The sequence below is a fragment of the Astyanax mexicanus genome, chromosome 21, assembly GCF_023375975.1.
Source record: "Astyanax mexicanus isolate ESR-SI-001 chromosome 21, AstMex3_surface, whole genome shotgun sequence".
In the NCBI taxonomy this organism is placed as follows: Eukaryota; Metazoa; Chordata; class Actinopteri; order Characiformes; family Acestrorhamphidae; genus Astyanax; species Astyanax mexicanus.
In genome coordinates, this window is record NC_064428.1 from 19,863,036 (window position 1) to 19,890,011 (window position 26,976).

General features: G+C 39.3%; 2 protein-coding genes and 4 non-coding genes across 6 annotated transcripts; 5 read left to right on the plus strand and 1 right to left on the minus strand.

The window, feature by feature from the left end:
* Window positions 1-15,840, minus strand: cep97 (centrosomal protein 97). The gene is made up of 11 exons (XM_007254825.4): window positions 15,602-15,840; window positions 11,322-11,467; window positions 11,066-11,224; window positions 10,877-10,978; window positions 8,304-8,417; window positions 8,023-8,189; window positions 6,584-6,748; window positions 6,255-6,403; window positions 4,356-5,001; window positions 3,710-3,785; window positions 1-2,480 (listed from the first exon to the last, which is right to left on the minus strand). The coding sequence occupies exons 1-11, from the start codon at window positions 15,663-15,665 to the stop codon at window positions 1,998-2,000; spliced, it is 2,271 nt and encodes a 756-aa protein (XP_007254887.3). The 5' UTR covers window positions 15,666-15,840; the 3' UTR covers window positions 1-1,997.
* rpl24 (ribosomal protein L24) lies at window positions 15,809-26,758 on the plus strand. Its single transcript, XM_007254826.4, has 6 exons — window positions 15,809-15,895; window positions 16,023-16,098; window positions 19,763-19,873; window positions 20,201-20,337; window positions 25,233-25,296; window positions 26,636-26,758. The coding sequence occupies exons 1-6, from the start codon at window positions 15,891-15,893 to the stop codon at window positions 26,714-26,716; spliced, it is 474 nt and encodes a 157-aa protein (XP_007254888.1). The 5' UTR covers window positions 15,809-15,890; the 3' UTR covers window positions 26,717-26,758.
* LOC125786175 (small nucleolar RNA SNORA17) lies at window positions 19,308-19,437 on the plus strand. The gene has a single exon (XR_007428307.1). It is a non-coding gene; the product is annotated as a small nucleolar RNA SNORA17 (small nucleolar RNA).
* LOC125786178 (small nucleolar RNA SNORA17) lies at window positions 19,954-20,087 on the plus strand. Its single transcript, XR_007428309.1, has one exon. It is a non-coding gene; the product is annotated as a small nucleolar RNA SNORA17 (small nucleolar RNA).
* On the plus strand, window positions 20,806-20,935 carry LOC125786176 (small nucleolar RNA SNORA17). Its single transcript, XR_007428308.1, has one exon. It is a non-coding gene; the product is annotated as a small nucleolar RNA SNORA17 (small nucleolar RNA).
* LOC125786179 (small nucleolar RNA SNORA17) lies at window positions 26,113-26,247 on the plus strand. Its single transcript, XR_007428310.1, has one exon. It is a non-coding gene; the product is annotated as a small nucleolar RNA SNORA17 (small nucleolar RNA).
* Window positions 26,759-26,976: the final 218 nt, after the last annotated feature.

Sequence of the window (26,976 nt, forward strand, 5' to 3'; positions counted from 1 at the left end):
TGAACATAACATTTTATTTTCAAAAGTGCATTCATAAAACATTTAAAAAATCCAGTGTGAAATAAATAAAAACTAATTCCAAATGCAACACTGAATACCCTTAGCTGATGCACTGTGTAAAACAACTGAACGTACACAAAACCAGTATGTGCAATGAAGGCATTTCATTCAGTATTTCAGTATGTTCTCAGTGTGATCGGTCTGCAGAGATACTCACTAACAGCAGGGCTACACTGTCTGTCATTGTTTCATTATGTATCTGTACAACTGTACCATTCATTAAGTTACAGTAAAGGGAAAGTTCCTTAAGTAAATAAGCTACAACATGTCAGTTGGCACTCTTTGTGTGTAAGGGTGCAGAATCGCAGAATGTAACTCTGTGATTGAGATCTGAAGCTGTTATGTACATTCTTTAAGTTGACACACTAAGTGCTTGTATCTGTACATAGATCTGTGTAGGTTTGGGAAAAGAAAGGAGTTAAAGGAAACCTACATACAAGGCTGTGCATGGTTTGTTTCTTGGCTTCGATGGTGAAGAGAAGGCTAAGTACATTTTCAAAACCATGAAAAAAGTTGTCTCACAGCTACCCTCAGGGGCTGCTATCAAAAAGCACCATCAAAGTGGAAGTGTTATGCTAGTATTTGAACAGTTTTGGCAAATGAGGCATCATTCCTAGAAGAAGCAAGTGTCCACAGGGGCAATGATGATGCAGTGCTTCACCCCAAAACTGCCATATGGTCCTCGATAGATTTTTACTGCTAGCCATTTTGGCATCTTCTGGGTGAATTATTTCCCATAATGCTGTTTGGAAAGGGTGAAAGGAATATTCCAGCAATTTTCAACTTTCACACTTGCCTTATTTAGTCTGGACTTTCAGGCTTTTCAGTTTGCTCCAGACCAAAATTATAGGGATGTGTAATAAAAGTGCTGTGAACCACAGTCTAGAGCAAAGGACCAACATTTGGTCTGACCAAAAGAGAAGGTCTTGGTCCAGATCAACTAAACTGTGGCTCTTTTCCAGATGGTCCTGTGTTTTAGAGCAATTACAGAATTTTTGAAGCAGGCTATCGTCAACCATAGAGGAAAAACAGAAGCTGCAAACACTTGAGCTTGTGCCCAATGACTTCTATTGAATGCTATGAATGAAATTAAGTTTCACAGGGTGGTTCCTTTGAAAATTGCTGGAGTATTTCTTATATTTAGGCCCAATTCCATTTCACCTCTTGGCTGTACCACTTCCTCTATCCCTCTGTTTTGCATGCGCATGCCAATGGATAGGGGTGTCCCGATTCTTGTTAGGCTGGAGGGGTAGGGGGAAGAGATAGGGCTTTTTAGGCCTTCATACAGAGATTTTTCAGATGCACACTTAAAACCGAGGGTTATGAGAATCACTGGTAAGAACAAGCGACCAACAAGAAACCCACAAATGTAACAATTTTACTTGTTAAAAGTGACAATTAGCACTATAGTACCAGAGTTTAACGAGTACTTTTAATGTTTTATGGCCAAAATCGTCATAACAAGCATAAAAAAAATTGCTAGTAGTTGTAGTAGTCTCAGTAGCTAGGTACTACCTAACTTTCCCGTTCCACCTTAAATGGTGGAACAGATGGCAGGAGCTGCAGCATGTAAGGGGGAATCAAATAAAAGTAAATTATAGCTCATATTAGCTCCCCATCACAGAGAAATTAAGAAATAGATAATAATAATTATTAATTTCTGCATCATCTACCCTCATTCTTAAGACATATGATGCCCTAAAGTTAACTAGTTAACCAGCAGCTAGGCTACTGAACTTTAGCGCTCCTGATGACGTATCGGGTGCTTAAAAGATTGTCCCAATTCTTAGATGGGGGATTTTACCCTTGGAACAGAGTTACAAGAGGAAGGGTTACACTCAAAAAAAGGGGTAGGGGCAAGTGGTAGGGCCAAGGTGTGAAATGGGATTGGGCCTTTATATCTTTCAGCATTTTCCTTTTTATTCATATTTCAGCCTTCAGCAGGGGGCGCTGTCTTTCTGCCTCTGTCTATCGGGAGAGGAGGAGGGCTCCGAGCCTCTCGATGGAGAGAGAACCGACGTGTCCAGTGGCGTTCCTGTCCTGTCTGAAGCTCGTTCTCCTTCCTCTTCAGTCTGGTCCTCTTCTTCCTCCTGTCGCTGCACAGAGGACAGGTACTGCTCCAGCAAGCTGCCGTCCTGACTGTCCCCGGCCATTCCAGGCGACCGTCCAGCCCCTGCAGACCGCACAGTTTCAGGGGATCCGGCTGTGGCTGTGCTGCTCAGACTGTCCTCCAGCACCCCCTGTCGTTCCCCGGGGGAATGGAAGCCTGATTCTGGGATGGAGAGTTCACTTCGCATGGGGGGAGCTGTGGATGTGTCTTTAGGGACAGCAGGAATAGGGCCCAAGGCAGAGCTGCGCGAGGGGGACAGACAGCTGAGCTGCTCTTTGACTGAAGACTGCCACTCCAGCATGGCCTGAAACTAATAAGAAAACAGAAAAAAAGAGAAAACAAGTGTTTTTTTGTGCCATTTGATGTGCTACATTTATGATTGGAATGCACAAATGCATTGAATTAACTGATTATAAATTGTATTAAAGATTACAAAAAAATGTAATAATTATGTATGACAATTTATATCAACTGGTTCTATTGAGTGGGGAAAAATATTGTGTGCTAATTGTACCTTTTACCCATAACATCAACATTACTCATTCTTTCTACATTAAATATCAGAGTTGTCAATCTCAAATTGGACCTTATCTCAGGTCTTTGTAGGTTGAGACGTGGTTAAGTCTTAAGTCCAGGTTATGTCTAAAGTCTCTAAAAAGTAAGTCTCATGTTTCATCTGGTTGTAATGAGACTTCTATTGTCCAGTCTGCTATGATATTCAAAACATCTACAGTATTATTATTACAGAATTATCGAATTTCAATACCCAGCCATAGTAGGGAGTGATTCGGGAAGGGACTTGATTTTGATACTGCAGACTTTGCAGTCTGTGTTTCTTTTACTGCTGCTGTCTTGTTTGAAGTTCTAATAACTAAATGTAACTACAAGCGATACAACAGCGTGTAGTGTTATCGTCATTTGAGGTACTATTGTGTGAGGTATGTACAAGTGTAATATGGTTACCATGACAAACAGAAAGGAAGCTAGTCAGACGTTTCAAAGTTTCCTCTATGTTAATATGGCAAAAATATAAAATATCCCAAAAATCCGGTCTGAAGTCTCTGCTTGTACACCTTAAGTGCATCTTGTGTCCCCATCTCTGATGAATATTCATTAATATTTTTTGTGCTGCTTTTTCTGTTCCTTTTTTATTTGTTTACGTAAAATATAAAAATAAATAATTAAACATAAAATGAAAGGGAAAATAAATTCTTTAAAACTACTGAAGAAAACCAATGCCTCCCTTTCTGTGATCTTATTCAGCATGTGTTTATCTTGGCAGCAAACTGTGCTGATAAATGTGATTTCAGCCGTCCACCCACAAACCAGACTCACTGTCATCTTGCTGTTACATCTAAATGGTTCCTTATGGTCTATATTATAGGCTGTCACGGTTGCTATGACACAGATCTCCACTGTTAGTGAGCAGTCCTGTCCAGCCACGGATCATCGAATATATATGAGTGACTGTTGCCAGGATTATGTTTAAACAAAGAAGGAAGACAATAAGTGTGTGTGTGTGTGTGTGTTAATACTGACTTGCTTCCAGAGGAACTTCACAGCTTCTTCCTGAACCATCCTCTGCAATTTTTCTTCTTCTTGTTGCCGCCGTACCCTAATCAAACACACAGATAACAGACAAAAGACAAAAGATGTAAAAATCTACAGAGCATACTAGGGTTTTAAACTGGTAAGAACGTGGTGTTATGATACATATGATGATACAGGGGTTACAATTTAATATTTTACAATACATGTATTTTATGATACCTTAAGCAAGGCAATATATAGCAACTGTTTAAATCTTATTTTAGGAAAACTCCCATATTATTTTTAAAAAATGTATAGATGTTTATATTAACGTTAATAAAACTACCGTACATTTCGCACTTAAAATCTTTACATTTTTCCCAAAAATCCTCAGTGCGCCTTATGTATGAATTTTACCAGTCATGTTGTAAGGAGCAGTAAAGCCACTGGAGTAGTATTAGCTTTAGCTGCTAATCATGCTAAGCTCTTGCTCTTTTGCCATTCAGAAATGAGTATTATCGGCCTGTAGCCTGCTGCTAACCCCAGCTAGCACTGCTGGAGCAGCATTAGCATTAGCCACTAATCAGGCTAAGCGCTAGTTAGATTAACATCCAGTGCTCATTTGACTTTGAAAGAAAATACAGTATATATTTACCTCTCCAGTTCTGCTGTCAGGTAGACAATGTGATCCTGCATCCTGCGCAGCCGAATCTCGCAGCGCACCTCTTTGGCCTGTGGGTGCTGGTGTCGAGTCCAATGCCCCCGCCACCATGCCTGAATCTTCACAGCTGCTTCATTTGGCTGGCACTGAGTAGCTTTAGGACTCTGCTTTCTGGGCTGAGAGGCTGTTTTCTCTGTGCTGTTTTCTAGTACAGCCTCTCCATTCAGAAGAAAGCTTTGGTCACTGGTGGTGTTTAAAAAGACTCCTGCATCAGCCTGGGCGACTGATGTTAACTGGTCAGCACTGACTCTTTGAGTTTCAGGGGTTTTAATTTGAGAGCTCTTTTCCGCTTCCATTTTCCCAGGGTGAGAGCGGACAGGATTAGGTGGAGCCAGAGAATCAGGCTCATCTAGCTCCTCTTCTTCACTGTCTGGGGGAGAAGGTGAGGCAACGGCAGAGCTGACTGGAAGAAAGGCTGACTCTGAGGAGAGGAGGCTGCCATGAAGCTTCTCTTCATCTGTCTGCACATCCTCCAGAAGCAGACTCTCTTCACCAGACGGGGGAGCCTGAACGGCTGTATATTTAGCTGGAGACACACTGCCCATCCAAGAGTTCACCCGAGGAACTAGTTCAGGAGGATCTGTTAACAACAATGTACAGAAAGAACAGGGGGTCAGGGGGAGATAAATGGAGAACTATGTTAAAGATTTCTTATCAGATTTCTAGAAGACACTAAGTATTTTTTGCACTATAAGGCAGACTAAAATCCCCAAAATCATCAGTGCACCGTATAATCCAGTGTATTATGCATCAATTTTAACAGTCAGGTTGTTAGGAGCAGTAAAGCCACTCTGCTGAGGTACAGCGTTATACAGGAGTTTCAGTTTAGTTCTCATTAGCCGATAACTATGCTAAGAGCTAGCTCTTTTGGCGTTCAGAGGTATATTGGACATTTTTGTTTACTTAACTTTACAGGTCTCACCACCCAGCGGCAAGACCTGCTGAATTAGAAGGAAAACCTCCCATTTTCTTACTAGTTTAGCATAATGCACATAATCCGGTGCGCCTTATGTATGAAAATAGACCAGGAAATAGACGTTTATTGATAATTTATACAATTTATATATGTTATATATAGTTGATGTGTGAAGTTTACATGCAGTCATTATTGGTGTGAGGGTTATGGCAAAAAAAATAGATATCTGCCATTTATGAAAGCTGATTAAATCATATTCTGAAGTTCGTTGTAGAGTGGGTTTGGTCACAGACGCTCATTAAAATCCAGCATTGTACTCGTCAATGTGTATTTAGACTTCGCTCCTTCACCTTAACCATATCTGACTTAAACTCACATATTTACTCACATATATGTACTTGGTCCACAACTAGGCTTTCAGTGTGTATAAGATTTAACTGTATCTGTTGTTTAAGGTTACGCTGAAGAAATCTGAGATAGCCCTTATTTTTCTCACTACATTCACTTTGCTTAACAGTTGGTGTTGTTTCAGCTGATGCCTCACCAATACTCCTCCATAGGTATATCTGGTTACCGCGGCCAAACAAACAAATTTTAAATAAAATCGTATGAGACCCTAAAATGTTCATCAAAAAGATTATTTTTTGCATGATGTGGAAACCAAAGAATGTATTTATTCACTGTTGCAAATAATATCTATTTATGTTGTTTTTAGGCACAGACAATTTGAGCAAGAAAGACTTTTTTTTTAATACATCAAATATTCTCTACAAAACAGCTAAGCCATGTAACTTATGCATGGACTAGGACTACCCACCAATCATTTGCAAAGCTTTGAACACTAGACAGTTTAGTACAAGCGCATGCTTCTCTGATACCTACTCTCACATTAATCTAAGATGTACTTGGTAACCAACCTGACTGACTGATGACCGTACAGTTCTCAATTATCGCCCCTCTGTCTTTGGCTGGATCAGTCATGTGCTGTTCCACATCCAGCTGAGTTGGGCGAGGAGGACTTGGAGAGTCACGGTGACCTCCCTGGAGCAGCTGTCTCTGATGATGCCTGCAGAAAACATAGGTAGAATGTACAGGACAGAAAAGCCCAGTAAAGATAATGAAGGGGTTGAAATAATGCATAACATTTATGTTCCCTTTAATTCATCTATTCATTACTGAAATAGCAGTGCTGCTACATTAGATGATATTTAAAAGGTTCCTAAGATAAGATGGATCTCTGAGGCACCTCTGCTTGTTGAGAATTCTCTCCAGCTTGGCATCCTCAGCAGACTGAAGGGCTGATGTGGAAGTTAAAGGACACGTAGAAGCCAAGTACTGGACTAGCTGTATGTGTTGCCCTGGACGGTATGTGCGACCTTTCCCTTGACTGTACAGCCACTCTGCTTTCAGTCTGAAAAGCATCCAAAAGAAGACAGTACATAAAACATTATTAAAGGGGCATATAGTAGACTCTATCAATTATTACGGTAGACTTAATTTAATAGTTTAAACATGTATTTCAGTAAATCTTAATGCAAGATTGTTTTCAGATATTCAAATACTCTTTCATGCAAAATACTGTTATTTCTTTTTTTTCATCCAATTAAACAGGATTTTTTACACTCTCTGTAATGAAGTGTACAGTCTGGTATGCATCATTTGAAGCTCTCATTCTTTTTTCATTGATTTTGAAATGTCTAGTTGTGGTCTCTAGTATGAATAAATGCCATGTGAACTGTTTTTTGTGAAAAAAACGTGCTCTGGTGATCCGGTATAACGCTGCCTTAGTCCGGTGGAGGAGTGGTGTGGGGAAAAATACAATAAGATTTTGGCTCTTGCTCATGAATATTCATACATTTTGCCTACGACTGGCTAACATCATTAAGAGGCAAAGAGATGGACAACAGTTACAAACGTTTTAAAATAAAGACATTTTTACACTAATAACAGTCTTTGCAGTTTCATATGTTACCTTACAATAGGTGTTATGCCCTGCTTAGTGCAGTTTAGCTTCTGACCTAGTCTTAGAGTCTCTGTAAAATGCAAAATCCAGCGGAGATTCTATATAAGCCTAGTTACTCACACACAGAGTTCCAGAAGGTAAAATTGTGGATTTGTACTTTTATCTAGTGTAAACAGAACTGTTTTTTAACAAACATCTATCTATCTCAATTGTACTTCATTGGTGGTGTTCCATAGACAAATTCTAACCGTTTGTTCCTTAGCTAAAGCATAGAACACTGATGTGTTATTTGCACAAATAACACAGGAATGAACTACCATGCTGTTCCTAGATCTGTTAGCTCCTGTCTAATGAGACGTGCCTTGCTGCTTGGCTTCAGTGCTGCCTCTGGGCAGTTGCAAGTCAAGGTGGGTGAGGCCATGAATACTAATTCATGAGTTGGCGTAGACACTGTGATTTTCCTGATCGACTCGTTTTTTTTTAGAATATTTTCTTTTATTAGCTACTTCAGGCAGTGGAGTTTAAGGAACAATTTTATGTGCAATACTACTATTATCAAAAAAAATTATATTTTTGGCATTGCTATAATATTACTGAGAACAATACAATACTGTAGCATATTTAGAAATATTATGTCAGATATGATTAGTATATGTGAACAACTAGTGTTTCACACAGCATGAGTTTCACACAGCATGACCAGCACTCCCACTTCCACTCACCCTTCTTTCTGTGACACAATGTATCCATCAAGAACCTTCAAATTGAGGCACCAGCTCACGACATACGGACGATAATCAAACCCGGGCAGAGAGGGTGTATCCATTACACAGGGGTTGTTCATGATGGACAGCTGCTCAAGGTCAAGTAGAGGAGCCAAGTAGGACACCTGAGAAAGAAATAATATCATAATAATGGAAATTCATTTCATTATTGAAATGAAACGTACCTAATGAGTGTACTTTATTTATAAATATAAATAAATAAATAAATTGGTAACTACCTCACTGAGGTCCCGTATCTCGTTCTCAGCCAATGAGAGAACGGTCAGGCTTAAGGGGAAATGAGCAGGGGCTGTGCGTAGAGTTGTGATGATGTTACCATGGAGAAGCAGCGTCTGGGGGGGATCAAACATTGCATTTATATTTTGTCCTACATCTGTTTGTTTTTTTAAACAGCCATTACAATGTATTACTTTTCTGAAACATCAGATGCAACAGATATTTGGCAGCCAAAGTTATTCTAGGGCTGGGGCGACGCGTCGACATAATCGACGTCATCGATTACAAAAATACATCGATTTGCATAACGTGCGTCGGCGCGTCGTAAACATGGCGGCGCCTGTGGAGAGCATTAGAGGTTAGATCGGGCCCAAAAATTCCAACTGGCTGTTTTCGGGCTGTTTTAATGAGCGAAATATGATCAGAATTATGTTAATTAACACGGTAACATAGAAGCATAGAACTATTATTTAATTAAAATGATTTTTAAGAACAGCTAAACACAGTTCTGCAAGTCAAACGCGGAGGAGTTCACGTGCGAGAGACACAGAGAGAGAGAGAGAGAGAGAGAGAGAGAGAGAGAGAGCTACTCACAGGTGAAGGTTCTCTTTGATCTCCTCGTGCTCATATTCTAGTCCCATTCATAATTCTGCAGCTCCCTCAGTGTTTTCTGCCGTATTTTGCGGCTAGCGCGAGCGCTTACAACTGCGCGAGGTGCCGCCGCGTTTGTGCCGAATCCGACTCTCTGCTGAATCTGACTCCCGCTTCGCGGACAGAATCGGCACAACACCCCCGCTGTAGAACTGCGGTAGTGAAAACAGCGCTTATAAATAAATTAGTTTAGTTTCACTTTCAGTTTTCGTTATTTTTTTTTTAAATAAAAATATAATTAAAAAACAGACGCCTACATCTCGGACTATTTTCTGGAGCCCGGGTCGGATTTACGGGCGGGCCTCGGGTCATGTCGGGTTCGGGCAGAGAATCTAAGCTCTAGAGAGCTTGGACTCCGGAGAGCAATCTCCAGCTACAAAAAAACGCCAGCGGGCATCTAAAGTTTGGGAGCATTTCACGCAAAAGGGCAACAATGTGGTCCTCTGCCATACGTGCAAAAGGAGCACTTGAAGCGCAAACATCCAGGAGCACTATGTCAACAGGGTCACACAGTAAGTTACCGTTTACATCAGGGTCTCCGCGGGTGTCCTTAAAAAGACTTAAGGCTGTCTACCAAAGGTTTTAAACCTGCCACAGGCAGAAATTATACATTTTTGGTTTATATTTGTGCATGGCATTTCGCAGTTTCCAGAAACAGTAGCATTATTCATACGTTCAGGTGTTTAGCTAAGCTAGCTGCCTTAAGTTATTTTAGCTAGCGCCGTCGGCGCTGCGGTGTCACACCGTTTTCTGTCACCGTCGGAATTTTGTGACCAGTGCTCACGGTTATGAGCGTTCATTGGCAAAACGGAAGCTTTCTATACCTACACCTTACCCTCAGCCCTAAACTGAACCGTTTTGGCCAGTCGGGGTAAACATTAGAAACGAACACGTTTCGAATCGGCCAGTGCACCGGTCTGCTGAGAACTACTTGCCAGTGGTCACAAAATCTAGCGGTCACAGAAAACAGTGCAACACACGGTTGTGATGTATGGGAGCTTATCCATTTTTAGCGTTATAGATCTAAACAACGTGTTGTACATGTAAGTGATTATAAGTGTGGGGTTTGGTTTAGTAGGCTTGTGTTGTTGTTGTTGTTGTTGTTGTTATTATATATAAATATAGTAATTTATCGTTTGCTTTAAAACGTAAAATAATTATTTAAATATTTTTCTCAATGAATAGATTAGTCGACTAATCGAAAAAAAATAATCGTTAGAATAATCGTTTAAAAAATAATCGTTAGGGACAGCCCTAAGTTATTCATTCAAAAATCAGTCAAAAATGATGTAAAATTTATGCAGTACACCATATAGGTTTTTGAAGTGAAAGATGAGTTTTACAGGGCTAGGATAATAGCTAGCGTATTAATCTCATGTGTAACTTTCAACTCACATGTGACTTTAGTAGCGCTACTGAGGCAAATTTATGATTAGAATAGCACTACTAAGGTAGATTTATGATTAAAACAGCTCTACTGATGTACATTTATGGCTAGAATAGCCTTGCAGAGGTGAATATAATGTGTAATTGTATAATGTATAATTACCATATTGGATTAGTTCTACAGAAGAAAACCTATAATTATTAAAGGACTGTTAAGGTATATTTGTGATTAGAACAGCACTTCTGAGGTAAATCTGTGTCTAGAGTAGTTCTGCTGATGTAAATGTACTGTGCTTTGTTGGTATGCCTGCTGGGATATTACAACTGTTCGGAGTTTAATAAATAAAAATATATATAAAGTGCTAAAGTACCTTTATTCCTGTTTTTTTGTTTTGAAAAGCAAGACAAAAATACATTCAAGCTATTTATTTGTTTCAAGAAGAAAATAAAGTGGCACACTTAATGAAAACATGAAAAAACAGCTAAATATTTTCATTTCATCCATCCCTAGTTCTAACTGTCATTCTGCAGGACCCACCTTTAAGGCAGTGAGCTTAGACAGATCCCCTGTGCTGGAAATGTTGTTGTCAGATAAATCCAGATGCTGCAGAGCCCCACAGCTGTTCAGCTGCTCAATCACCTTAGAGAATAGAGAACCACAGGATCATCAGAGACCCCAGAATGTCAGTATAGTACTTAAGTTTTATTTTTCTGTTACTATACCAACCTTTATGTTGTTGCCTGCCAAGTTAAGCCACTCAAGGTGCACCAGGTCTTTCAGGCCCTCGATGTAGCCAATACTGTTGTTAGGCAGGTTCAAGACCCTTAGTTCTGTAAGCCTCGACACCCCCATCATGCGAACTAGACGATTACAGGCCACAGATAACTGTTTAAAGGAAGAAGAATACAGACCATCAATATGCAGAACTTTAATAGATTTTAATAAACATTTGAGGTAGGTGTGAAGCACACACTACAGGTACCTGCAGAAGAGCTGCATTCTTCTCCAGATTTTCCAGCTTGATGATGTGGTTCTGGTCTAAGATGAGGGTGTGGGTGTCCGGAGAACAGGAGAAGTTGGGGTCCAGCTTGTGAAGGCCCTGACTTGAAAGGTCAGCTAAACCAGGTCCTACACAACAAAATCAACCAGAACAGTTTAGATTATACAGTAACTCACTCGCAGTGTCATACAAACAACAAACACCGCAAAGTTTGTGTACACTAGACTCCAAATTCACATTTTTGACACATTTTAAACTTTAGAATAACAAAGTTGGTCTGGTTTAAGGACGTCATGATTATACTGTCACTATATGTAAGCCAGCAGATCGTTTAAGGGAGCAGCAATGTTATTTTACACTTTATTCTGTTTATTGTTGATGTAAAAGCTGGATACTGCTACTGCATAGCTAAGATAGAATTAGGTGGCTGTCTGTTGACTGTGGTCAGGGTTTTAATCAGTCAGTGGCGCACTTGTATTTCCCACCACCAAGATAGAAACACACCAGATATTTACCTGAACACACCTCACTTCCTGACCACCACACCCATCGGCGTAGTAAGTATGTCTACATTCTGTTAGCTGGGTGTAAGATAGCAATGAGTACCCATTTGCACTGGGTGTACAATAGGGCCCTATGTGTTACTTAAAGAACCAAGGATTCTACCACTGGGCCTGAAAGGATCTTGTGTTTTGGCAAGAACCTTGTAAATAGCATACTCAACCCGATTATAATTCAGTATTGTACGATATATTACAATACTGTAAACAAGGCAAAGTATTGCAATATTTTTCAAATCATATTTTAGGAAAAATGTCTTTAAATAAATGTCTTAAAAAAAAACACCATTAGAAACATTCAGAAAAGTGAGATCTAATGGCAGAATTGCTAGAATCTAGTGTGCAGGGTTTAAATACAACACATTTTAAACCACTGAACTGAAACTTTCCATGTACACTAATAATTAAAAATCAATACTGGGATTTTAATAATCCATATAGTATTTCAAACCCTAATATCACAATACACCTCTAACAGATTTATACAATCAGTCCCCACTGAAAACAGAAACTTACAAAAATGTTTGGGAGTTCATGTAAACATCAAGAAAGCATGTACATTATCATATCATTGCTGTCATGTAAAATCATTGTATCTCCAAGACAATTACTTTATAGGAGAAAGAAAAAGATCAAGACAATATAGAAATACTTTATTCCAAGTCATTTGGAGTGTTTCTATTTAGACACAAGGTAAAAAAAAAAACTGTCAAAACGGGAAAACAAAAAAGGAGACTTTTGACTATGTATATCAACAGCAGCAACAAACATAGTTTTTTATTTTTATTAATACAATATTGCAAATATAAGTCTAGTGTAGGGGTGTGCCATCTTGTACCGTACGCAATAATATCACCAACATTTTTGAATATTATAAAGAATATTATACCATGAAATATCCACCCACTAATCACCCACTAGCATGAAGTGCTGTAAGATTTTCGGTGAAAACACTGCGCTGACTTTAGACTTGATAAAACACAGTGGATCAACACCAGCAGATGACATGTCTCTCCAAACCATCACTGATTGTAGAAACTTCACACTAGAGCTCAAGCAGCTTGAACTGTGTTTCTCTCCACTCTTCCTCCAGATTCTGCTTCCTTGATTTCCAAATGTAATGCAATGCAATGCAATGCAATTTACTGACGGTCAGTGATGTTTGGAGAGTCATGTATTTTGCTGGTGTTGGTCCACTGTGTTATATCAAGTCCAAAGTCAGTGAAGTGTTTTCCCAAAAAATCTTACAGCACTTTGTTAACAACTTTTATGGAGATACGGATTTCATTTTCCAGCAGGGTTTTATTTGGATTTTCAGTGACTGTAAGCCATAATCGTCACCAATAAATGAAATAAACGCTTAAAACAGAACACTCTGTGTGTAATACATCTACAGTTGTGGTCAAAAGTTTACATACACTTGTAAAAAAACATAATGTTATGGCTGTCTTGAGTTTTCAATAAGTTCTACAACTCTTATTTTTCTGTGATAGAGTGATCGGAACACATACATGTTTGTCACAAAAAACAGTCATAAAATTTGGTTCTTTCATAAATTTATTATGGGTCTGCTGAAAATGTCACCAAATCTGCTGGGTCAAAAATATACATACAGCAACAAAAATTGTCAATTTTGGTGATGTAGCGAGTTGTGTCAATCAAATTAGCTTCATGTCATGGCCTCTTCACTTCTTGTAAGTGATTCTGATTGACTACAGCTGTTGACTTCTCATGAGCCCATTTAAATAGGGCTCATTTGACCCAGTGATTAGACTCAGCTACAAAAGCTACAATGGGAAAGTCAAAGGAACTCAGTGTGGATCTGAAAAAGCGAATTATTGACTTGAACAAGTCAGGGAAGTCACTTGGAGCCATTTCAAAGCAGCTACAGGTCCCAAGAGCAACTGTGCAGACAATTATACGCAAGTATAAAGTGCATGGAACAGTTGTGTCACTGCCACGATCAGGAAGAAAACGCAAGCTATCACATGCTGCCGAGAGGAGATTGGTCAGGATGGTCAAGAGTCAACCAAGAATCACCAAGAAGCAGGTCTGCAAGGATTTGGAAGCTGATGGAACACAGGTGTCAGTCTCCACAGTCAAGTGTGTTTTACATCGCCATGGACTGAGAGGCTGCCGTGCAAGAAAGAAGCCCTTGCTCCAGAAAAGGCACCTTAAGACTCGGCTGAAGTTTGCTGCTGATCACATGGACAAAGATAAAACCTTCTGGAGGAAAGTTCTCTGGTCAGACGAAACAAAAATTGAGCTGTTTGGCCACAACACCCAGCGATATGTTTGGAGGAGAAAAGGTGAGGCCTTTAATCCCAGGAACACCATGCCTACTGTCAAGCATGGTGGTGGTAGTATTATGCTCTGGGGATGTTTTGCTGCCAGTGGAACTGGTTCTTTGCAGAAAGTAAATGGGATAATGAAGAAGGAGGATTACCTCCAAATTCTGCAGGAAAACTTAAAACCATCAGCCCGAAGGTTGGGTCTTGGGCGCAGTTGGGTGTTCCAACAAGACAATGACCCAAAACACACATCAAAAGTGGTAAAGGAATGGCTAAACCAGGCTAGAATTAAGGTTTTAGAATGGCCTTCCCAAAGTCCTGACTTAAACCCCATTGAGAACATGTGGACAGTGCTAAAGAAACGGGTTCATGCAAGAAAACCATCACATTTAGCTGAACTGCACCAATTCTGTCAAGAAGAGTGGTCAAACATTCGACCTGAAGCTTGCCAGGAGCTTGTGGATGGCTACCAAAAGCGCCTAGTTGCCGTGAAAATGGCCAAGGGACATGTAACCAAATACTAATGTTGCTGTATGTATATTTTTGACCCAGCAGATTTGGTGACATTTTCAGCAGACCCATAATAAATTTATGAAAGAACCAAATTTTATGACTGTTTTTTGTGACAAACATGTATGTGTTCCGATCACTCTATCACAGAAAAATAAGAGTTGTAGAACTTATTGAAAACTCAAGACAGCCATAACATTATGTTTTTTTACAAGTGTATGTAAACTTTTGACCACAACTGTATATAACATATACATTTCCTATTTTGAACTTAATTACTGAAATGACTTCTGACCTTCAGCAGAATTACAGAACCTTAAACCTACAAACACCTTAAAATGCCTTTACAGTGTTTCCAGTAGAAGATATACTCGATACAAACTATAACTTACATACCTACAGATATGAACTGAACAGGTTACATAAAGCGAATAAAGCTCTGACAGATTAATCCCTCGCTTCTAGCTAACAGCAGTAACTGCTAACACGAACAATACAGCTGCGTTACCGACAGTACACACACACAGCTTGTCAACACGAACCTAACGATAACAGACACTCAGGCTAAGCTAGCGCAGCAGTATAACTACTCAATACTAGAGGTGACTAACTCAGGTCCGGTTGGTAAAAATCCACCCCAGGGTTTTGTACAAACTGCCTGTGCCTGTGTGTAGCTCAACTGCAGAAGAGCCATCCAGGCCGTTGGTACAAAATCCTGGGATGGAATTTTACTTTCCGGACCTGGGTTAGCCATATTTCTTTACTTTCTGGATCTGGGTTAGCAACCTCTACTCAATACCAGAAATGCGTCTATCCTTATATCACAGCACTGCCTCAGGTATCATTAATAAACCAAAATATCATAAACACGCCGGTTACAAATCCCAGCACAGCTCCGTACCTTCATAATTAGTCATTTGTGTGACCGGATCAGATACGATAGCTCGCCTCTCCGTCGCCGCCATGCTTCCCGCTTGAGTCGTCCACCGCCAGGCAACCGACGGCAAATCTGATTGGTTGATTTAATTAAAATTTAAAAATATTTTTGCACATTTTTGCGAGACTCTGCTTCAAAATACGATTCCAGCTGTGTGGTCCTTTTGCGTAAATATGACGTTTTCACCAAGTCGGTATCTTTATAAACCGGATACCCACAATTCCTTTTCCTCTTCCCTGTCGGATTCGCCGCCATGAAGTAAGCGCAGTCCCGAATAATCCGTAAACATCTACCTCTAAATCCATTAAATATCCGTGTTTTTTTGGTCCGGGGGTGAATTAAAAGTATGTTATTTAGATATTCTTGTGATATTTGTGACTTGCAGGGTCGACTTGTGCAGTTTCAGCGGGTACAAAATCTATCCCGGCCATGGCCGGCGATATGCCAGAATCGACGGAAAGGTAACGCTTAGCTACACTGAACCGAACACGCCACAGAGTTGTTATTCATTTCACACTTATTTATACGTGTTTTATAATGTAATGTAGCTTAATGTAATCAAACATTGTGTTCTCATTGGTTGCAGTGTGCTGTTTGAAATCTGACTAAACTAGTGGTAGTTTATTTAGTTGGTGGCTAACTAGCTTAGCTAGCTTGCTTCAACCCGGCCTGTGGACGCCACGGGCAGCTTCTGTACAGGTCAACTTAGCTAATGCGCTGTGTAATGGCTGTTTGGCCAAAACTAACTTAAGTTACCGTTTTTGTTTGGGTGTAACGAGACTACTATGGTGGCTTTGCTGTACCAGTAGGGTATTTAGCTAGCTAGCTGGCTAACCAGGTCCCGGTGCTTTTGGCTGGGTTTCTGAACTAACTAACTAACTTAACTGACTGCCTTTTAAGATGTTTGTAGAAATGTTGACAAGTCAGCTCCACTTGTAACGTGGCTAGTTAATAGTGTGCAGTGTATAATTATTATTTTAACTGGGACCCAGACATGTGTATCTAACCTAGTTAGCTAAGTAACTACAAACCCACTCAGAGCCCATGCCTATCTAGAACCCTCCTAGCCTTGCCCATGTCCAGGGTTCATACAGGCATGAAAAACCTGGAATAGTCCTGGAATTTGAAAACAGGAATTTCTAGGCCTAACTACGTTTTTTTTGGATAAATAAAATACCCTTAAGTTTTGTAAAAGTCATTTTGGGTACAATTCTGTGTTTATTGATGGAGATAATTGAGCTAATATGCATCAGCTCAGAATTAATTTTGTAATTTAGTCCTACATAATGAAGCTCAGGATCTGACACACATTTTATTATTAAAATTGTCAGCATTTATTAGGTATATTTTAGGCCTACTATAATCAATTTGCCTTGTCTTGAAGATGCAGAAAAGTCATGGTACATAAGACAAATATTGTATATAGTGTAGGTAACACATGCACAGTTCCTTTAGGCAGCACGAATCGATGGGTATCATGCGAGTCCCACATGAGTAGTTTTGTTGGCCGAGTATATATTCAGGATAAGGGTCTACCCACTGGTAATATATTTACTTTTTGCTAGACACCCTGACTGGGTTGCACTTGTTTTGCGCAAGTTATTTTCTTTAATTTGTTTGTAAAGTCTCTACCAAGTCTTGTTACTGCTAGTTGGCTTTTTACTATCCTTTCATTAATATGGTTGCACCACAAATGCATGTCATATCTTAACTAGTAACAACTAATAACTTGTGCGCTGAGTAATAATTGTCACTTTTACATGAAGGAAAAAACTGACAATCTACGTGTTGCCATGGAAATGTGGTTGATCATGACGGATGTTTTATCGATGACCGTTTTAAACAGCCTTAACAGCATTACTCTGTTAGTGCTAGTGTGGATCGTGTGGTCATGCCTCTTCAGCCTTGGGGCCATTTGGACCCCAGCAATTCAAACCAGCCAAAAATGATTTTAACTAATTTTGTTGGTAAAATCTGTGCCACGGGATTAGTGGTTCTTGCATTACAACATCACTACATAGTGTTGTTGGCTTAGGTCATACTAATCTCACTATTTCCTCAAATGTGTGAAACATTTTATTTCTTATAGCAAAAATAGCTAAAACAGCCTGGGGTCAAACTGGCCACTCAAATAACTAATTTTGTATGGTGCATAAATATGTACAGGACTTCGAAATTGTAAAAGTATTAACTTTACTTACGTGCACTGAGATCTGTTGGCTCATCACAACAAGAGGAGCCAAATCTTTCAGCTCATCTTTTACCTACTTTGTAGAGGTGTGCCAAAAAATCGATTCACATAAGAATCTTGATTCTCATTTACTACGATTCAGAATCGATTTAAAATGTCCCAAAATCGATTCTAAGGTCCAATCCCATTTCTTCCCTTGGCCCTACCCCTCACTGTAAGTTCACACTGCAGCGGCACGAAGCGTTTTTCGCTCCGCCTCCCACTGCCCAAAGCGACAAGTGGCCGCTGCAGTTTGAACTTACCGTCAGACCCACACAGAGCGTAGGTGTATGAGAATCACCGGTAAGATGGCAGAACAAGCATTATATTACCTTAGATTAACGTGTAGTTTTAATGTTTTATGGCAGAATGCTTCATAACAAGCATAAAAAAGATCGCTAGTAGTTAGTTTCCGTTTCTGTTAGCTAGCTAACTAGCTAACTTTCCAGTTCCACCTTAAATAATGCAACAGGTGGCAGCGGGCTGCAGCATTTAAGGCGGAACGGAAAAATAACAATAAGCTAATCAGAGCTAATTTCAGCTCCTCATCACAGAGGAATTAAGGAATGGACAATATGAATTAATTTCTCCACCTCCTGCCCCCTTTCTGAAGAAATACAACGGCCTAAAATTAACTAGTTAATCAGCAGCTGCTCCTGAACTTTAGCGCTCCACTGCTATCATCACATCAGCCCAGCAGCGTCACCTACACACCACCGCTAGTAGCCTGGTAATAAAGCAGTGTTATTTATTATTTATTTATTGTTCATTAACGTCATTGTGATATCCCAGTGATTCCTCTGTCACTGAAGACCCACATTCCTGCACATTTTATTGTTTTTGTAACACATTACCTTCTCCAGGACCAGTGTATATTATGGAGGCTTTTTTTCAATAAGATTCATAAGCCAGAAGCAGAAATTTTTATAAATCAAATCGTTTTGAGTCAAAAATCGATTTTGAATCGAATCGTGGCCCCCAAAATCGGAATCGAATCGAATCGTGAGATAGTAAAAGATTCCCACCCCTACTACTTTGTATAAAGTGTTTGAACAAAAAATTGCAAGTCAGTTCCCAAAGCTCACTCAAGAGCTCCATTGCCCTCAGGACATTTATCTAGCTAAACTGTATGATTTGTTGGTGCTTTTCACAAGTTGACTCCACTTGTAACTAGCTAGCTAATAGTGTGCAGTGTATAATTATTATAACAACCAGGTCCCAGTAATGAGACGAATACAAATTTATTCATAGTCCATGCCCCCTAGAAACCTCATCAAGCTGTGCCCATGTTCATCCATGTGAGTCTCACATGAGTATGATGATTTATAGTGTATGCCCAGTGGCAATATGTTTAGGATTTCTTAGACACCTGCTAATTCTACATTTATTTATTTATTAATTTGTGTTTTATGGAGAGAAGTTTGCTCCTTCTTTGCTAGGATTGCCCCTTGAGGCGTTGCAATGCGACTGACCTGTCGTATTTGTGTCATAAGGTGGCATAGAACAAAGGGCTATGTTTACGCCTCAAACCCTCTTCAATGGGTTCTCAGTGTCTTTATAGTCCTACAAGATTTAACAATTTAACAATTGCCATTCTAGGAAAGATATTAAGTAGACATTAGAAAAATGTTTGGTGGAATTAAGCCACAAGATCGTTAGGTCATGTAGTAAAGGTTGGTGATCAGTCTTGGGCAATTCACACTTAACAATTCTCATGGTTCATCACAATTTACCTGATGCTTGGTATTAGCTATAGTGACCTTCTTTTACTGTAAATACAAGCTGCTTACACTAGTTTTTGCAGACAATGCATTAGTATTATTTCATCTATTTTTGCTGTTATTGCTATACTTCTTTCTTGTGCTGACATTATCTTTCGTTTTTTTTTTTTTTAGGTGTTCCAGTTCTTGAACGCCAAGTGTGAGTCTGCTTTCCTGACAAAAAGGAACCCCAGGCAGATCAGCTGGACCGTTCTGTACAGGCGCAAGTACAAGAAGGGCCTGTCTGTAAGTTCAGCTACTTTGTTTTATTCAGTGTCTGCTGAGGGTAGAATTCTTTGTGAACGGTAAAAGTGTGATCATGGAGGATTGCCCCTTGAGGCGTTGCAATGCGACTGACCTGTCGTTTTTTGTGTCATAAGGTGGCATAGAAGAAAGGGCTATGTTTACGCCTCGAACCCTTTTCTTCAGTGGGTTCTCAGTGTCTTTATAGTCCTACAAGATATAAAGCTCATATTGCTGTTAAATGTTATTAGAATATATTGTTATTAATGTTAGACAAACATACTTATCTTTGCTTGTGTTGTAACCTGGTATATTTTCTGCTCTTAACAGGAAGAGGCATCGAAAAAACGCACCCGCCGTGCTGTCAAGTTCCAGAGGGCCATCACTGGTGCCTCTCTGGCTGAGATCCTGGCCAAGAGGAACCAGAAACCTGAGGTCCGCAAGGCCCAGCGGGAGCAAGCCATCAGGTTTGTGTTTAAAACATATTTATTTTTTATTGTGTATATGTATAAGTGCACACTGTTTTCTTCAGTATTTAATGCCTATTTATTTATAGTTATAAAAGAATAGGTTCTAATTGTTTAGAATTATTTGTTTTCAGGTAACTTTGTACTTTGCACTGCATTAGCAGTTGACATGATACAGAAAAAAATCAGTTGTAATTTATTGTAACCTTATATAACTTGGCAAGGGTTGCTGCTCAGTTTGTGATTGTAAAATTAGTTTGAGTGGTACCCTTGTAATAACCAACTGCATAATAGTCATTAATTGTGACCCCTTTGTTGTACTAAGCTATGCAGGTGCATCTCAAAACATTAAAATTAGAATTTTAATGTGCCATTATGTTTAGGATTTGTTAGACACCTGCTAATTCTACATGTATTTATTAATTTAAGTATGTTATGGAGAGAAGTTTGCTCCTCCTTTTTAAATGAATTGCCCCTTGAGGCGTTGCAATGCGACTGACCTGTCGTTTTTGTGTCATAAGGTGGCATAGAACAAAGGGCTATGTTTACGCCTCGAACCCTCTTCAGTGGGTTTTCAGTGTCTTTATAGTCCTACAAAAAGTGTCTATACCTACACAACAATTGTCTTTCTATGAAAGATATTAAGTAGACGTTAGAAAAATGTGTTTGGAATTAAGCCACAAGATCGTAAGGTCATGTAGTAAAGATTGGTGATCAGTCCTGGGCAAATCACACTGTTAACAATTCTCATGGCTCATCACAATTTACCTGATGCTTGGTATTAGCTATAGTGACCTTCTTTTACTGTAAATACAAGCTGCTTATACTTCTTTTTGCAGACAATGCATTAGTATTATTTCACGTATTTTTGCTGTTATTGCTGTACTATTGCTATACTTCATAGAAACATTAACTTTGATTTGATTGATATTCTAATTTTAATTTATTTGTTCAATTCAGAAAATGTGAAACGTGTACAGATTTGTCTATGCACAAATGCACAGGCCTTTCAACCGGTTGCATGTGGACGTTACAAAGGTGTTCCCTGCGTCGTTCCGTTTTAGTCATTTTAATAAATGGGAAATGGTGTTATACAAGCTTTATTTCCTATAAACTAATAAATATAAATTTTCGTTTGAGCTTCATAACACTTTAGCAAGCAGCATATAGGCAAACAAAAGCAAAACCTTCCAGTTAAATTCAATATTATTTTCCTAACCCACCGGAGACCCCAGCAATCGCAGTCTTCTCTGGAACACTTGAAAGCGGAACTAAACTGTTTTCATACACTGCACGGAGGATGTGCATCAGGCAAACCCCTGCTCTCTGATTGGATGGCTGCATCGCATTGGATGGATTAAGTTCACCTCGGCTCCTTCAGTCAGTATGGGCAGGGTCCAAGTCCTGTTAGAAAATGAAATCAACATGAAGTGCTCTAAAATTACCTGTGGACCAATGCCAGCAGATGATGTGGACCAATGCCAGCAGATGATGCTTCCCAAACAATCACTAACCATAAGGAAACTTTACCTTTCATTTGAAATTAATGGTACCAAAGTGTGCTGGAAAAGTGGCACAAAATCTAAGTTGCTTGTGGTTTGAGGAGTTATGTCTGCTGTTATTGGTGCACTCTTATATCATGCCTAAAGTCAGTGCAGCATCTACCAGGAAATTTCAGGTCACTTAAATGTAGGGCTGTCCCTAACGATTATTTTTTAAACGATTATTCTAACGATTATTTTTTTTCGATTAGTCGACTAATCTATTCATTGAGAAACATATTTAAATAATTATTTTACGTTTTAAAGCAAACGATAAATTACTATATTTATATATAATAACAACAACAACAACACGAGCCTACTAAACCAAACCCCACACTTATAATCACTTACATGTACAGCACGTTGTTTAGATCTATAACGCTAAAAATGGATAAGCTCCCATACACCACAACCGTGTGTTGCACTGTTTTCTGTGACCGCTAGATTTTGTGACCACTGGCAAGTAGTTCTCAGCAGACCGGTGCACTGGCCGATTCGAAACGTGTTCGTTTCTAATGTTTACCCCGACTGGCCAAAACGGTTCAGTTTAGGGCTGAGGGTAAGGTGTAGGTATAGAAAGCTTCCGTTTTGCCAATGAACGCTCATAACCGGGAGCACTGGTCACAAAATTCCGACGGTGACAGAAAACGGTGTGACACCGCAGCGCCGACGGCGCTAGCTAAAATAACTTAAGGCAGCTAGCTTAGCTAAACACCTGAACTTATGAATAATGCTACTGTTTCTGGAAACTGCGAAATGCCATGCACAAATATAAACCAAAAATGTATAATTTCTGCCTGTGGCAGGTTTAAAACCTTTGGTAGACAGCCTTAAGTCTTTTTAAGGACACCCGCGGAGACCCTGATGTAAACGGTAACTTACTGTGTGACCCTGTTGACATAGTGCTCCTGGATGTTTGCGCTTCAAGTGCTCCTTTTGCACGTATGGCAGAGGACCACATTGTTGCCCTTTTGCGTGAAATGCTCCCAAACTTTAGATGCCCGCTGGCGTTTTTTTGTAGCTGGAGATTGCTCTCCGGAGTCCAAGCTCTCTAGAGCTTAGATTCTCTGCCCGAACCCGACATGACCCGAGGCCCGCCCGTAAATCCGACCCGGGCTCCAGAAAATAGTCCGAGATGTAGGCGTCTGTTTTTTAATTATATTTTTATTTAAAAAAAAAATAACGAAAACTGAAAGTGAAACTAAACTAATTTATTTATAAGCGCTGTTTTCACTGGCTGTATTCGAAATGGCATACTACATACTACTCGCGTACTAAATCTGCCTAAAGCTAGTATGCAGTACGCAGTATGCGACCAAACTGAGAATCTGTAGTGCACTACAGGTACCCGGATGGTGTACTACTCCGCTCCGATTTCGCAGTGTGCATGGAGAGCTGTCTTCGTGGTGTACTGCATCCCAACATGCATTGCGGCTGGCTCCTCCAGCTCGCTTCAGAAAAAAACAAGATGGTGGCGAGTGCGAGAGATTTTGAAATTATGGAAATATATATATTTTTAAATTAAGGGAATTATTTTGGAAAGTATCGGCTCACCGCTGTCGAGCCCCTCCGCTGCCGCGCGCTCTCCGCGGCCGGGACCCTCCGCTGCCGCGCCGAGCGCTCTCCGCGGCCAGGACCCTCCGCTGCCGCGCCGAGCGCTCTCCGCGGCCGGGACCCTCCGCTGCCGCGGCCGCGCGTTCTCCGCGGCCGGGACCCTCCGCTGCCGCGGCCGAGCGCTCTCCGCGGCCGGGACCCTCCGCAGTGTGCAGCAACATACAGTTTTAATAAATTATTCTGTTATTTTAATAAATAATGTCCTCAGTTTTAATAAATTATTCTGTTATTTTAATAAATAATTACCTCAGTTTTAATAAATTATTCTGATATTTTAATAAATAATTTCCTCAGTTTTAATAAATTATTCTGTTATTTTAATACATAATTCCCTCAGTTTTAATAAATGATTGTTATATTAATAAATAAGTCCATCAGTTTTAATAAATTACTCTGTTACTTTAATAAATAATTCCCTCTGTTTTAATAAATCGTTCTCTTTATTTAATAAATAATTCCAATAAATCGTTCTGTTAATTTAATAAATAATTACCTTTGTTTAAAAAATTGTTCTGTTGATTTAATAAATAATTCCCTCAGTTTTAATAAATCGTTCTCTTTATTTAATAAATAATTCCAATAAATCGTTCTGTTAATTTAATAAATAATTACCTTTGTTTAAAAAATCATTCTTTTGATTTAATAAATAATTCCCTCAGTTTTACTACATATTTTTCTTTTAAATAAGGGAATGATTTGAATACAAATTAATAAAATTGTTTCACTTGTGCAACGTGTCTCATTTCTTTTATAGTTGAGATTGTGTAAATATGAATAAGAGTTTGTTTAAATGTTTTCTTCTTGATGGTACTTACATAGATGAAAATAGTAATCTACTAAAATAAATAGGAAAACGTATTTAAATATAACTGGAACTTTCTTGGGTTGTTTCTGTTTACAACTCACTGTGAGGAATTCGGAGCACTACAGAGGACTGACTGATGTGTCATGGGGCCATGTAGGGTACTACAATCAAAAGTGTTGCAGTACCGAATACTACATACTGGGCAGTGTGTAGTATGCAGTACATACTAATGCAGTATGCAGTACGCAGTATAGTAGTATGCCATTCCGAATACAGCCACTACCGCAGTTCTACAGCGGGGGTGTTGTGCCGATTCTGTCCGCGAAGCGGGAGTCAGATTCAGCAGAGAGTCGGTTTCGGCACAAGCGCGGCAGCACCTCGCGGTCCGCGGTGTCAGTTGTGAGCGCTCGCGCTAGCCGCAAAATACGGCAGAAAACTCTCTCTCTGTGTCTCTCGCACGTGAACTCCTCCGCGTTTGACTTGCACAACTGTGTTTAGCTGTTCTTAAAAATCATTTTAATTAAATAATAGTTCTATGCTTCTATGTTACCGTGTTAATTAACATAATTCTGATCATATTTCGCTCATTAAAACAGCCCGAAAACAGCCAGTTGGAATTTTTGGGCCCGATCTAACCTCTAATGCTCTCCACAGGCGCCGCCATGTTTACGACGCGCCGACGCACGTTATGCAAATCGATGTATTTTTGTAATCGATGACGTCGATTATGTCGACGCGTCGCCCCAGCCCTACTTAAATGACCAGTGTTGTAGGCGTTTAGTGTATTCAATAACCAGTTACACTTTGAATTGGACACAGTTGGAGATTTTGAAGTGATTCAACTACACGTTATTAAAAAACACGTTTGATTGAATGCTTGATTACCCATGTAGTCCATGTGTGTTATTCATATTAGCTCTTTCTCTCTTTAGGGCTGCCAAGGAAGCCAAGAAGGCAAAGCAGGCCACCAAGAAAGTCCCTGCCCAGAGTACTAAGGTAAGAATTAAGTTTATTGGTATTTCTGGATTTTTCATTCATGCTGACTGACCCTCCTTGCTAATGCGAACATAATGGGTAGTATGGAGGGCAGCAAAATGTACTATTTACTATCTCAAATATATCAAGACACATACTCCCAGCCTTTAAATTTCAGCATTGTGAATTAATGTAAAATACAAATTAATTCTGATCTAACAGTATCAAATGTGTTGGATCTGAATACTATGTATGACCCAAAACAAGCTGACAATAATTCAGTGTGTTGTTTGTGTATGACCATTTTATTTTGATATATTTATTCTAATAAATGATATGTGTCTGAGCGTATTGTGGATAATCAGTGGTTAAACACTGACCAACTGCGCATTTTGTGCCTTTTAGGAAGTGTCATTTAGTCCGGTTTACATATCAATTACAAAATGCTGTTTATAAATAACTAGTATTAGTGCATTTTTGTCTGTGAGCAAATGTATAATTGCATATTGTGAATTTCTTTAAATGTAATTGAACAGTATCATTTTTGCCCACTTTTTCTCACACCTATAACAGCACATCTGATTTAAGAAACTTTTACTTTTTTGTATGAAAATAGAGTAAGCTTTTTGAATACTAGCCTTGATAAATGCTTTGTTTTTTTAAGCTCAGTTTTATTAGTTTTAAAGATATTTAGGGTGTCTAGTCTCTAGTTATGAATGTGCATCAGCATTGGCTTCAGCAGAAATGTAAATTTTTGTAATCAGATGTTTCCATTGGCCCAGGATTGTTTAGAGTTTGGTGATTGCAGTATCTTATGTGACTTTTCTATTATGTTTAATTGCCCCTTGAGGCGTTGCAGTACGACTTCTTCTGTCGACACTGTGTCATAAGGTGGCGCAGAACAAAAGGGCCATGTTTACACCTGGAATCCTCCTACACAGTGGGTTCTCAGTGTCATTATGGTCCAACAGGTGTTAAATATTCTTTAATTTAAAAAATCAGTTGTCTGAGGAGGACATTACATTGAACCATGCATTGGCATGCCTGTATCAATCTGAAAACTGCTGCTGTTAAATGTTAACTGTTGTAGTCCAGAAGTGTTTTTGTGGTATTAGTGTTGCAAAAAAAATGTTTTGTACAGAAAACAGAAACATTTTGGTGAGGGAAGGAAATAGACGTTAAATATTTTGAAATTTAAGAATGCAACATAATTAGTCTTGTAACATGGCTATTTTATAATTAATCTAAATCTGAATTTAAGCTCATTTCTGAAGTGTACTTAACTCTTTCCTTTCAAATGTAATTAATTTACCCAAGTTGGTTTTGTATAATTAATTCTTTTAAATTATTTTTCTTCCAGGCCCCTTCTAAGGCTGCACCCAAACAGAAGATCGCTAAGCCCATGAAGGTCAGCGCTCCTCGTGTTGGTGGCAAGCGCTAATTGTTTTCTGGTGTTTTGTGTACAAATAAAAATTGATCACCAAACAGTTTTGAGGGTTTTTTTTTCTTCACAGATGTGGGGGAAGGCTATTCTGTCTGATCTAATTAGTTAAGAATTTGGACATTTTACAAGCTACAATGTGTAAGGTGTTTTGCTTCTGGTTCAATTTTATTACACAACTGTGTTCATAATATATTTTGATAGAGAATTTACATCAGCACTTAATGCAGATAAAGGTACTTAATACACAATGCAAAGAA